The following is a 10,717-nucleotide window of genomic DNA, read 5'->3' on the forward strand; positions in this document are numbered from 1 at the left end:
CTAGTAAAAATACAAAAAATAAGTCAGGTGTGGTGGTGGGTGCCTGTAATTCCGGCTATTTGGGAGGTTGAGCCAGAAGAATCACTTGAACCTGGGAGGCAGAAGTTGCAGTGAGCTGAGATTGTGCCGCTGCACTCCAGCCTGGGTGACAGAGTAAGACTCTGTCTCAAAACAACAACAACAACAAAAACAAACTATTAGGAATGTATTTAAAAATGTGAGATGAGATGTTTTAGTCTATTATTTAGAGTTCCTACACATATCTCTGAATACCATCTCTTGGAAGTTGTTGCTTAGACATGGAAGTAATGAATCTTTCAGTGGGTTTGTTATCTTAACCTTTTGACATTTAAAAAAAAATTATAAAAGCACTCTGCTTCTGGCTTAACATTCTGAAAACACAGAGAATGATAAAGATCAAGATAGAAAATTCACCCAAAATACCTCCTCTTAGTAACACTCACTCTTGAAATTTTAGTGGATGTGTCTTCTTTTTTAAACAAAACAAAACAAACTATATTTTGTGTGTAGTTGGGGTTGTACTGTGCAGGCAATTTTATATTCCACTCTGTTAACTTACCATTATCACTTAAATATATTACTGTGTTTTAAAAACTTTTCTACATAAATGTCATTTTCATGAGCTTCATTGTTTCCCATTGGCTGGCTGTTGCGTAACTTATTTTTAACCAGTCCCAAATCACTGATACCTAGATTGTTTCCTACTTTTCACTATTATAAATTACTCTTCAATAACATGTTTTATATAGAAAACATGTTTTGTATATTTTTACATTTTATATTTTCTTAGGATAGAATTAAGATAGAATTCTTCAGGGTAGAATTACTGGGCCAAAGATGAACATTTTCAAGGCCCTACATACATATAGTTAAGTTGTCCTCTCACTGGTCGTGTGTGGGGCAGTCATTTTTCTTTATGCTGATTTGTTTGATAGTTTTAGGTTTTGAAAATTATTTCAGAAAAGAATTCAATTTCATTAAAATGTTGATACATACACTAACTAAAACATCAACGTGTGTGTGTGTGTGTGTGTGTGTTTCCTTTGCATGGAATTCATAGCAATTTAGTTAGGTAGCACTAATTTTCTCATAGCTCTGATTGGTAATTTGCTGTGTTCAGAGCTTATTTAATAAAGTGGAAACACAAATAAATTATTAAAACACTATTCTAGAAAAACTTAAAAAGAAATGATACAAGGCACCTTTGGTAATTAAATGGTTGAGTACCTCTGGGCTGGAGGGCTTTCATTTCTTACTAGTTTTTAATAGAGATATGCGTTAGGTGGTTACTGAGTACTGGTGCCTGGAATAATGATGAGGGATCCTTCCCTGCTTTAGAGGAGCACACGTTTGAGGTAGAGATATGGTTTACAGTGTCTGGAACTGTAAGTGCACTAACATTAGGCATGGGTACAGGGCACTGTTGGAGCACAGAGCAATGGCCTGAGAGGGAGATGGAGGATACTGGGGGAAGGCCTGGGATGCTTCCTGGAGGACATGGAGCCAAGTTAAATATTTTGAACCTTCTAGAAGTTGACTTTTGTGGGTTAAGCAGTGGGATGGAGAAGAAGAAAATGAGGATTGCTAGAGCAGAGTTCTAACACTAATCAGTGGAATTTCTAGAAGTTCTCAATATCTTCACATCAGAAACATGATGGAGAATTTACTTTGATTGTCCCTTTTAAATGTAAGTATGTGAGGCAATGCATATGTTAGTTATGCACACATTTCTGGTCAGAAATGTACACTATGGATAATTTTCAAGGTCATTTATTTACCAAAAGAAACACACCAACGTTAGTAGCCTTGAAAGCACAGTGGTTTGTCATTCTGCCAGGAACAGCATGTCACCTGTTATGACCCTGAAAGTGGGAACGGCAGTGAAAGTCGGTCGAACTTAGCCATATCACAGTGCCTACATATTTCAAAACATCTTGCCATACACCATAAATATGCATACTTTTTATCAATTAAAAAATAATAATAAAATATAAAAATAGAAAAAATGACAAAAAATGAAGTGTATCTTGTATGAACAACTTGTAGTCTAATCTCTTTTTTTTTGAGACAGAGTCTCTCTCTGTTGCCAGGCTGGAGTGTAATAGCACGATCTTGGCTCACTGCAACAACCTCCGACTCCTGGGTTCTAGTGATTCTTCTGCCTCAGCCTCCCAAGTAATTGGGACTACAGGTGCATACCACGATGCCCGGCTAATTCTTGTATTTTTAGTAGAGATAGGGTTTCACCATATTAGCCAGTCTGGTCTTGAACTCCTGACCTCATGATCCACCTGCCTTAGCCTCCCAAAGTGCAGGGATTACAGGTATGAGCCACCGTTCCCAGTCCAAATCTCGTTTTTTAATCCAGTCTGACAGCCTGGATCGTTTTGTTTGGATTGAATCATTACATTCACATTTAATGTTGTGAGGGATATAATTGAAATTAATGTTACCTAAATAACATGTTTTTCTTTGGTTTCATTCCTTATTTTGATTTATTTCATTTTTTTTTTTTTTTTGTAGAGCTACCTGAAGTAAATTTCTTATATGTGAATTTAAAGTAAAATACCAAGCTTCTATGTGACTTTAGGTGGAGTAGTATTCTAGGGACATCAGGTAAAGGAAAGGATATGACAAAGGCAAAGTGAGACAATATATAAAATCAGAGTATTTTGTCTGCTCACTCACTGAGTGTTCACAGACTTCTCATGGCCTTGGGAGCTGCAACACTTACAGATGAGGGCATTTGTTTGGAAATAGCAAAGAAGTTTGTCTAAGCATCCATGGCAGTACAGAAAATAGTCAGGGAGTTTTATTTCTCAAACATTTGTTGGGTGTCTGTGCTATTCAAGGCATATTTAATATACCTGATTGCACATTAAAATCTCCTGGTGAACTTCTTAAACTTGAAAGTTTCCAGTGCCTCACCTAGACCCACATAATCACACTCTCCAGAGAGCAACATCCTGAACTCTATATTCTTTTGGTAGATGGATTTGAGATCTACCAGAGATAGGAAGGAAGGAGGAAGATGGAGAAAAAATATTTCTGGTACACAAAACAGTATGTGTGAAGGAATAAGGGTTGAAGAGGGAAAGGGGAATTATGTGTTTGATGATAACACAGGATTTTTGTAGGTGAGAAGTAGAAATAAAGCTGCAAACATGAGTTGGGGATGGATGATGAAAATTGTATCCCAATGAAGCCATTCGGTAATCCTTACTGAGGTCCTTCTGCTACACACTGTTGTCGGTTCTGGGGACAACAGTGGACACATATGGATCATTTACTCTATGGCAGGCACTGTGCGTAACCATTTTACGTATATCAATTCATTTAATTCTTACAACAACTCTAAGTGGTAGGCTCCAGTATTATCCCCATTTTACACACGAGGAAGTGAAACACAGAGAGGAGAAGTAACTTGTCCAAGGTCTCTTAGTTTTGGGGAAGCCAAAATAATGCCCTGGCAGCCTGTCTTCAGAACCCAGTGGGATGTTCTTGACCTGTTGGCTCTACCCATTGCTCTCCAGAGAGATCTCTATTATAATAAAGAGTATTACTTCACATGAACATTATGGAAGACACAGAGGTTACATGGAGAAGGGAGTGATTAACTCCATCTGAAATGTACATGTGTATATGTATGTCAGGAAAACATCACAGGTAACAGCGGAGCAGGGTATTGACAAATGAACAGGAGTTTTCCAGGTGTACAAAGTAGGTAAGAACATACCTGCCAGAGGGAATTGCATACGCAAAATTATGGAAATAAACCAACATTGGTTTTGGTACTCTAATAAAGATTTTAATTCAGAGTTGTGGTACAATCAAAGATGTGTTTTAGAAAGGCCACTGCATCAAGAGAGCCGGAGGTGGTGGGGAGTATGGAATGTGGGCATATTCTAGGTGGAGGTGTTGAGGCTGGCAGGCAGGTACAGCCTGGGAAGATGCAGAGGAAGGGAAAGATGTGGGTGACAGCCAAAGGACCTGGCACATGAGAGATACTCCACAGGTATTGTTTTGCATGAGACAAATGGATCAGGGACAGAGCGTCTGCGAGGGAGAAGTTGCCAGGTTTTGAACAAGAGCCTGTGGGAGACTCATAGTGTGATGAACAGAAATAAGACAGGTGGAGGAAGCAGCTTGGCGAGCAGTACATTCCGTTTGGCATGTTTGAGTTAGAGATGCCTGAGGGACAACTAGTTTGATGTGGGTGTCTTGCTTATAGAGGTGGTATCTGAAGCCAAGGCTGTGAATTAGCTCACTGAGTGAGGAAGGATCCTTGGGTGTTCAGTCTCTCTGATCTGCCACTCTCCTTTAAAGTGTAAAACAGTGTGCTGATTTTGACATTCTAAGCCACTGAAGACCAAGGGATGACTGGAGTGTGTGCAGGGTACAAATACCTCAATAAATATAGTGAAACCTTACATCCACATCTGACAGGGACATCAGGCAGTACCTGTCAATTGTTTATTCAGTGTGCACCCGAATGGCAAAAGTGTCCAATCATTGCACTAGAAAAATCAAGGTCAGATTTGAAGGGCCAGGTGTCTGTGGGTGCAAAAAGATATAACTGCATAACTCTATATCCTCAGTACATTTGTTTCTGATATAATGGAGAAGTGTGTGTTGGTGCTAGGTTTCAATTTTGTGGTCAGGCACTGTGAAATATTCTAATTTGCATGTCGCCAGTCTGATATGAAGAGCTTTAGGTATCCATTTACATTTCTACTCACACTGTACACTGTTGGAATGGAGTCCCAAATGCCCCAGCCAAAGGCACTAGAGCCTGACTCACCTTATGCTTGAATTTCCTCAGACATAAGTAATAAGCCCTTTGGCTGTAGATCCAGAGGTTGGATAATGAGGACTGATATCAGGCATAGGAAGGCAGTGGCAGGGAAGGAGGGCTGTTGTCAGAGAAGTGGAGATGAGTATGAGAAAGCAGGAGAAATTCTTGTGACCTCCACTGGTGATCCTGAAAGTCGTCCTAAGATAATTTCATAGATACATACATTCTGCACCAGTGCCAGATTGCAAATGGCTGAGGAGTGCAGTAACATGTTGATCTCATTCAGCAGCCACCAAAGCACCCTGCTATGTGAGGACATAAAGTTCAGTGGACATTTAATTTTTATAACAGACTGGTGGATTTTAGGGGTGGATGTGTCTCCATGTGTGGTGTCAATGTAAACAATGAGACATTTTTATCTCCAGATAGGAGTCCTGGGATGAGCCTGTCAAAGGGGAAGAGAGGATTTGGACAAGTGCCTTAAGGCTGGGGAGCAAATGTGTTAATACCGTTGTGGGAGTGGCAAGGGGCAAAGGAAGAAAAAATGTCTATTTCTTTGCTTCCAGCTTGGCCAAGAAGCAGATGGTAGATTTGACAACAGTGCGCTTAGCAGAACTGTCACTCTGGAGCAAGCTGCCTTGCCAAGTTGGCAGTAGCCACATTTGGGAGTGTGGGACTTTATTACACAGGAATTCCAGGACTTGGAGGTGTGGTCTCCCCATGCAAGTAAACTGGGAAATCCAGATCCTCATTAGGACCAATGAGTCATGGCCAACTGATTTATCTACAAAATTAAGGCATAAAAGATGATCAGGGATAGATTTTTGTTTAGTGAAGGGAGGAAAGGACCTATCCAGACAATTATATTAATTCTCAGTTGTTTTGAAGTTATATTGAATGCCAGAAATAACACTTACCTGGGGATCAAGAAATTTGACTGGTTTTTGCTACCTACTAGAGGTGCATTAATTTGAAAATGATTTATTATTACTCACAATAAGTCCAGAGGCATGGAGCTTGGGTCTGGAGATAAAATTCTAGATGTGGAGGTTGCAGTTAGCAGCAGGGGCACTGTGGGGTGTATAATTAAATGGGAAATTAGGACAGCATGTGATATATATTCTGTTAGGATTAGGTCCCAAGTATAATATAATCAAAAAGTGAGAACGGTTAACCAGTGTTAAAGGGTAAGAACAAGTTCTGGAGGAAGTCAGCCCTAAGTGGAAGCTCATGAGTATATGGAGTGGGAGGTTGCCATTGGAAGGTGGATGGGGAGTTCTGCAGGTGTTTCTGAGGAAGAGAACAGTACAGTATATGTAAGGCCCAGAAGTGAGAGAGAAAGCATGGTTAGAACATATGTGGAGGTGTGAATGTTTGGGAGGGTGAGTGAAAGCACAGGAAATGGTGGGCTGTGAACCTTGGGAGATAAACAGACTCATGAATGGCCTTGTTTGCTGAACTTAGGATTTTGGACTTTATTCTCAGAGCCTTAGGGACCCTGATTTTAAGCAGGGCCTCATGTTTGGATTTAAAAAATATGTGTCTGACTTTTATATGGGGAAGGACTGGAGAAGACTGAGACTAGGACATGGGAGAGCTAGGAGGTTGTGGTAGTCCTGAAGAAGGGGGATGATGGCAGCCTGAACAAAGACAGGGTCAGGGGGCAGAGGGTGGGGAACGGAGAGGAAGAGGTTGATTTGAGAAACTTAAGAAAGGAACATTACTAGGATTTGGGCACTGATTGGACATGGAGTTGTGTAAGAGGGAGAGGTTAGAAGGATGCCAGGCACTGGAGTGTGGGCACTGGGATGGATACCCATGCCATGGTCATTCAGTGAGAGGAGAACACTAGAGTGGAACCTATATGGGTGGGGAGTGAGATTGCTGCGGGTCAGGTTCTGAGGGAATGCCAACTCTGAGATAGAGATTTGCATGTAATTTATTAGGAAGTGCTCTCAGAATCATTTCTGGGTAGAAGTGAGGTGGCGAAGGAAGAAGAATTGGGCATAAGGAGAAGTTGAGCTGCAGTGGTTACAACAAATGCCTAACTCATTCCTGCAGGGAGCTTTGGAGCTGGAATGGCCTTTCAGGGTTGTGCTCACTGTGTACCATCTTTGTCAACCAAGGGAATTTCCCCTTGGGCAAGGTGGCTCTCTATAGCCCTATGCAAGTCTTAGATCTCTATTCAGGGGAGAGCTGTTAGTTGCCAACTGTCACAGCAGTTGTAACAATGTATCCTTTGCTCATGGAAGGAGATCTCCACATAGCATAGCATCCACTACAGCATATGATGATAAGTAAAGCATGTTCCTGGACTTTCCCCTTCCTGTGGCTAAAATGGATTAGATGATTACTAAGTTGTTTTTTACTGGAAGGCAGGAATGAAACCTTCATATCTTACCTGGTCACCCTCTTTGCATTTCAGCTCTTACCCTTCAACATCTAAAGGGGTCTAGGTTCTTCATCTGCAAACATAGTATTTGCCTCACTTAGTAATTATACATTCACTGATGTGATTATGTAATTGCTGTCTATTTCCCTGATTGTAAGCTCCATGAGAAAAGAGTGTTGTTTCTTGCAACATGTCACAGTTAGCCTGTCGCCTACCCTTTAGTAGCACTGAAATGTTATTTGAATGAAGAATACTTGAACATCCCCTGAGAATTAGAGGATTTTTTAACCAGAAAACCATCAAATTTAATCAGACCCTTTTAAAAACAGATGCAGATATAGCGGCTCTGAAAGGTGAGGTGGTTCTATACAACCAACACCAAATTAGTGGGAGAGCTCTCTTAAAGTGCATATTGTTGCTTCTGTTCCTCCTAGAGCTAGAGCTAGAAGGATCCTTATCAGGGCAGAAGAGGGATTGACCAGATCTTTGGTTCTTTTTTCCTGTTGAAGTGTCTAGAGAATTTGGTGGTGTTATATTAGGGTATCAAATTGGCATACACTGTACTTGCTTAAAAGTGAGTCAGGACCAGGTGCTGTGGCACATGCCTGTAACCCCAGCACTTTGGGAGGCTGAGGCAGGCAAATCACGAGGTCAGGAGTTCAAGACCAGCCTGGGGCCAACATGGTGAAACCCTCTTTCCACTAAAAATACAAAAAATTAGCTGGGCATGGTGGTGCACACCTGTAATCCCAGCTACTCAGGAGGCTGAGGCAGGAGAATTGCTTGAACCTGGGAGGTGGAGGTTGCAACATGCCGAGATCATGCCACTGTACTCCAGCCTGGGTGACAAAGTGAGACTCCGTCTAAAAAAAAAAAGTGAATCAGCCAGTTAAGTCAAGAAATGAGTTTCAGTGGAATCTAAATTGAGTGGTGGGAGCTCCATTTATACTTCTCTTTGAAATGTTTTACAAGTCCACCCCCTGGCCTTCCTGGTAGCCTTTTAAGCTCACTATTCCAAGGCAGTCTCTCTAGTGCGTTGATCTAGCCCTTTACAGGTTTTCCTTGCATTTCTCACTTGTTTCGCATGTGTATTTCTCACGCCCACTCCCATGATCACAAGGAAAAAGAAATGGTGTTCTTCTCCATTGTGGCTGAGTTTCTGAGGAATGGAATATATGTGAGTCCCCTTTCACCCAGTTGTTTGTTTTAGCTGGAGTGTCTGAATCAAAGCTACTGCTAATTGTACTCCACAGTGACTGCAACCATTCTTTCTCATTTTGGCTTCTTACTACATCAATTCATTCTCTAGTTCCTTTGGCAACTGTAACACTGAAATAATTATATATCCTGGCTGTGAAGGCACGGCAAACACAATCATGATGAGGCCTGCCTGAAAGATTTAAGGGTTATCCTCCACACAATTCCCATGTCTTTCACTTTAGACAAAGAGATTTGTATTGCTCAGAAGCAGAGAATCTAGGTTTCTGTGGAATCTAGTGGAGTTGGAAGGCACCTCTGAGGTCATTTTGTTGCACAGCATGACTGTCTGACCCATTTTTATGTTTTATTACAGCAAAATGTATATATGGAGGAAAAGTCCTTGCAGAAGGCCAGCGGATTTTAACCAAGACCTGTCGGGAATGCCGAGTAAGTTTTAATTTTATGGTCCCTGTCACTTCTAGAAAATGAATAGATAGATGTGTGGGCTTTAGATAAGGTTCTTGGGTGGGACATATTGGCCTGGATAGGTCCCTGAGGGGCAGAACTCCCTGTGGTGGGCTGGAGTACAGGATGGGGAGGATACAGCCACTGTCATTTATGTGCTTAGCTTGTGGTCAGCTGTGGATCAGGGAGCCTTGGAAAAAACTACTAAGGGAATAATGTGAGAGAAGAAAGAACTAACAGCTACTATGAGTTAGGGAGGCTGGTGGGTGGCCCTGGGAAAGGGTTTTGAGTTCGTGCTAGGGGAATCCATCTGTAATGCTTGTGGCAATTATACTAACTCTACTCCCAGAGGGCTGATATACTGTTAAAATGCCTCTTTCTTCTGCCTGCCCCCCTTCCATGTATTACTGGAAATAAGACATGTAAAATCATAGATCTCATTCAATAATCATTCAACAGATATTCGTTGAGCAAATGCTATATGACAGCATTATAGTGGGTTCTGGATATACAACAGTGAATGAAATAAAGTCACTGTCTTTGTAGAACTTACAGTCGAGTGAGTGAGACAGACAGTAAGAAATTAAACAAATATATAATATAATGTCAAATTCTCTAAAAGTATGAAGTAGGCTGAAGGAATAGAGGGGTTTGAGGTGGGGATGGGTGAACTGAGAAGACCTCTCTGACATGTAATTTTGGAACAAAGCCCTGGGTAAGGTGTGGGAGCCAGCCATGCAGTTGTTTGGGTGAGTGATTACTTAACCAACAATTGCTTCCTAGGTAGATGAGGGTGAAGGCATGTTCCAAACAAATGGAATTGCGCTCACAAATGCCTAGAGCAATAAAGAGACAGGTTTTACTTAGGGAGCTGCAAATAATTTGACTTGGATGAAGTTCTAGTGCACATGCGGGAGAGTGAAGAGAGATGAACCTGAACCTGGACAGATAGAACAAGTGAGAATGAACCTAGTTTGGACTTGATCTTGATGGAAATGAGAGTTCACTGATGCGCTCGCGCTTGCTCGCTCTCTCTCTCTCTCTCTCTCTGTGTGTGTGTGTGTCATGAGCAGCTGTGCATTTTCAAAGGTCACTGTGATTGCAATGTGGGGAGTGACTGGAGGAGCACCAGATTAATTTAAATAATTGTAAGAAATGACCTAAGGTCTTCATCAAAGGCAGTGAGAGTAAAGATGTAGAGGAAAAGAGATTTGAGAGCTGTTTAAGAAATGGAATTGAAAGGACTCAAGTGATTGGGTTTGGGGAAGGCAAACATGATGGGGAGGAGAAACCCAGATGATGTCCAGGTTTCTGGTATAGTTGCAGGGAATACTAGTTTCTATTTTTGGCTTCAAGAAGCCAAAGCCTCCCCTGGCTAATGTAAGTAAAAATGACGATGTTATTAAAATGATATTGGGACACTCACAGAATCCCCAAAGGGCCAGACCAGGCTTGATACTAGGTAGAGACTAAGGAGTCCCAGAAGTTAGGAAAGAGAAACCATAGCAGTGGTTTAGTAGCGGGGACCCTGGCAAGCACATTTGCTGCTGTGACTTTCAGCCATTTCTACTGTCCTGGAGTCACTTATACTAAAGTCCAGAGAGAGGACATATGATTAGCAAAGGTTGGACCATATGTCCGAGCTCTGATTGTTCAGGATGGGGAAAAATTCAACCCCTTTCCTCTGTGTAAGGAGCCAGTTACCTGGAATTACCACCTCATTAAGAGTGCATGCAGCCGGGCGCGGTGGCTCAAGCCTGTAATCCCAGCACTTTGGGAGGCCGAGGCGGGTGGATCACGAGGTCAAGAGATCAAGACCATCCTGGTCAACATGGTGAAACCCC

At 41.7% G+C, this 10,717-nt stretch overlaps 1 protein-coding gene across 3 annotated transcripts in view; it reads left to right on the forward strand.

Moving 5' to 3' along the window:
• NELL1 (neural EGFL like 1) overlaps positions 1 to 10,717 on the forward strand; it is an 888,103-nt gene that overhangs the window by 232,115 nt on the left and 645,271 nt on the right. For all 3 annotated transcript variants that reach the window (XM_017525920.2, XM_017525921.2, XM_037737557.1), the window contains one exon: positions 8,782 to 8,855. In XM_017525920.2, the coding sequence (XP_017381409.1) occupies positions 8,782 to 8,855 (74 nt within the window). The remainder of the gene's footprint in view (positions 1 to 8,781; positions 8,856 to 10,717) is intronic.

Source organism: Cebus imitator, unplaced genomic scaffold (genome assembly GCF_001604975.1).
Source record: "Cebus imitator isolate Cc_AM_T3 unplaced genomic scaffold, Cebus_imitator-1.0 Scaffold39, whole genome shotgun sequence".
Taxonomy (NCBI): domain Eukaryota; kingdom Metazoa; phylum Chordata; class Mammalia; order Primates; family Cebidae; genus Cebus; species Cebus imitator.